The sequence below is a fragment of the Marmota marmota genome, unplaced genomic scaffold (genome assembly GCF_001458135.2).
Source record: "Marmota marmota marmota unplaced genomic scaffold, marMar, whole genome shotgun sequence".
Taxonomy (NCBI): domain Eukaryota; kingdom Metazoa; phylum Chordata; class Mammalia; order Rodentia; family Sciuridae; genus Marmota; species Marmota marmota.
Genome location: NW_026000174.1, coordinates 10764097 through 10767267, shown reverse-complemented (window position 1 = coordinate 10767267; position 3171 = coordinate 10764097). Strand labels below are relative to the sequence as shown.

At 35.4% G+C, this 3171-nt stretch overlaps 1 protein-coding gene across 1 annotated transcript; it reads right to left on the bottom strand.

The window, feature by feature from the left end:
* Positions 1-2752: 2752 nt before the first annotated feature.
* LOC125611955 (mth938 domain-containing protein-like) lies at positions 2753-2968 on the bottom strand. The gene has a single exon (XM_048787861.1). The coding sequence runs from the start codon at positions 2916-2918 to the stop codon at positions 2775-2777; it is 144 nt and encodes a 47-aa protein (XP_048643818.1). The 5' UTR covers positions 2919-2968; the 3' UTR covers positions 2753-2774.
* Positions 2969-3171: the final 203 nt, after the last annotated feature.

The following is a 3171-nucleotide window of genomic DNA, read 5'->3' as shown; positions in this document are numbered from 1 at the left end:
ACTATAAACAATATCTGTACATCAAAGTAAATGTTGTTATGCCTCAATATTAAAATTGGTTTACCAATATTAAAATGGTTTACCCCTATGTATTTCCAAATAGCATTGGTAGCCATCAACCTTTCATCAGAACAATTTATACATTTTTTTTTGTCTTTGGTTCTGACAAATGAATTTGGAGTCTTATTTATATTAAACACACACTGTACCATTGAGCTATACACCAAGCCCCAATTTATATGTATGTTATCTTTGCATTTGTTACATAATTTTTATTTACAGATACTGTAAGCTTGGTAAATTGTATATTGAGGTGATTAATTTCAGTTGTGGAGCCAGTTTGGGGAATTCCTAATTCATAGTGAACTAATTAGTTTAAAATTTACTTTCAAAAAAAAAAAAAAGTTAAGTGTAGCCCTGTGAGGTGGCATAAGCCTGTAATCCCAGCGGTTTGGGAGATAGAGGCAGGAGGATCTGGAGTTCAAAGCCAGCCTCAGCAATTTAGCGAAGCACTAAGCAACTCAGTAAGACCCTGACTCTACTAAAATACAAAATAGGTCTGAGGATGTGGCTCAGTGGTCGAGAGCCCCTGAGTTCAATCCCTGATATCCCCCGCAAAAAAAAGTTAAAGAGTATGCTAGGGTTATAGCTCAGGGGTAGAGGGCTTGCTTAGCACATATGAGGCACTGGGTTCAATCCTTAGCACCACCTAAAAATAAATAAATAAAGGTATTGTGTCCAACTACAACTAAAAATATATACATATTTTTTTAAAAAGACTTTCCTTGAAGATAGAGACATACTGTAACAATTTTTGCTCCAGAGTTAGCAGACTATCAATACTTTTTACTAAGTACTTGCCAAATTCCACAATTGTTTGAACCACTTTCTTAAAATACGCATCTTTAATATATATATGTAAACTGTTTCTGTTTCTCTGAAGAACCCTAATATAAGCACCTTTTAGTTGTTTAACTTACTAGCTGTCTTGGTCCTTTTTCTGTTGCTATAACAGAATATCTGTGACTGACTAATTTATAACAAGAAAGAGTTTATTTGGTCTCATGGTTCTGGAAGTCCAAAAGTTTGGTAGTGGCAACTGCTTGGCACCTGGTGCAAGCTACATGATGCTCCATGTATGGTGAAAAAGTAGAAAAGGAATCCAGTGCCGGGCACTGTGGTGTACATCTATAATCTCAGTGTCTCCAGAAGGCTGAGGCAGAAGGATCTCAAGTTCAAAGCCAACCTCAGCAACAGCAAGGTACTAAGCAACTAAGTGAGACCCTGTCTCTAAATAAAATACAAAATAGGGCTGGGGATGTGGCTTGTGATCAAGTGCCCCTGAGTTCAATCCCTGCTACTCTCCCCCCAAAAAAGGAAGAGGAATCCAGCATTTGCTAAAAGAAAGGGCGGGAACAAGGAGCTGACTTTATTTTGTAGCAACCCACACTTAGAAGAACTTAACCATCTCACAACAAAGACTCCATCCATCTTAAAGGCCCTCCCTCCCAATACCTCTGTGTTGACAACCAGATTTCAACATGAATTTTAGCAGGGACAAACCACATTCAAACTATAAGTACAATGATAGAATTTCCATTTAATTCTTAGTTGAAATGTCTCTTTATTAAGATTCTATATTCATTTAGTCATTGACATAATGTATAAAAAATTCTTTATATATATATTATTTCCTTTATAATAGTTTCTTTGAAATCTTTACTAAACCACTTATCTGATAACACTTAGATACAGTTTCAGTTGACTGAGTATGGGTAACATTTCTTGGTTTCTTTGCGTATATTATAATTTTTTGTTAGAAATTGGACATTTTATTTTTTTATTTTTTTATATTTTTGTTGTAGATGAGAACAATACTTTTATTTAATTTTATGTGGTGCTGAGGATCGAACCCAGTACCTCATAACTGTGAGGCAAGCGCTCTACCCCTGAGCTACAACCCCAGCCCAGAAATTGGACATTTTAGAAGTATTGTAGGAAGTCTTGAAAGTTGTTGTTATTTGTGTGTTCAGTCATGTGCCTAAGATACTAAATATCTTAGTCTGTTTTGTACTGCTACAACAAAATAACTGAGTCTGGATATTTATAACGAACACAAATTTATTTCACACAGTTCTGGAGGTTGTAAAATCCAAAATCAAGGGACCAGCATCTACAAGGATTTTCATACTTCATCATCTTATGGGAGAAAGCACCACGTGATAGAAGGGCAAAGAGAGGGCAAGAGGGAGAGAAATAAAATTGAGCCAAACTCATCTCTTTATATAGAACCTACCCCTGTGATAATAAACCCACTTCTCCAATAATGGCAATCCATGAGGACAAAAGCTAATCACTTCTTAAAGGTCCTAATCATAGCCAAATAGCTTATTTAAAAATCCCACCTCTTAATACTGCTACAATGGCAATTAAATTTCTATGATGTTTTTGAGAGAATGACATTCAAACCATAGCACAAAATCTGTGAATTTTATCTCCCATACTGTATATTGCCACTGAAATATCCATTCAGATTTTTTTTGTTGTTTGTATTTTTAAGCCTGGTTTTCCAGGAGTCTTTGTCATGTCTATATAACTTAGTGTTCAGCCGATCAGATTAGTTCAAGATTTTACTAAAACACCAAAAAAATGTAAACATAGTGGTATGAACTGTATTATAAGAGAAAGAGAAAGAAAGAGTGATTTTCATTTGGTTGATATGGGTAAGAAGGTTGGAAATCACTTGTTTGGTCTCATGTAGTGTCAATCAAACACTAATATCTTACCTCAGTTCCTGTTTCTCTCCAATCCCAAGCCCGACTGCCTCCTGGCCATACTTTGCAATCCTTATAGGTTATGGCAGAGCCTTGCACTTTCATTTGCCCCCATGAAAGGGAAGAAATTTCAGGTGAAGACATAGGGAACTGAGCTAAATCTGAAATTATAAGAAAAATATACTAAGTCAGTTATAAAGTTCAAACAGCTCCAAAATACAAACATAGTAAATCCGACTTCTCTATGATTTAAGGAGTATTTCTTATGTGGTTGTCACTTCTTCTCAATAAGGCTGAAGAGTTGGGATCCTGAATCAAATCATCCAAGCATAGAAACCAGATACTGTAATTACTTCTTAGATTACCAAGGGAATCCTCATGATATATATATATATAT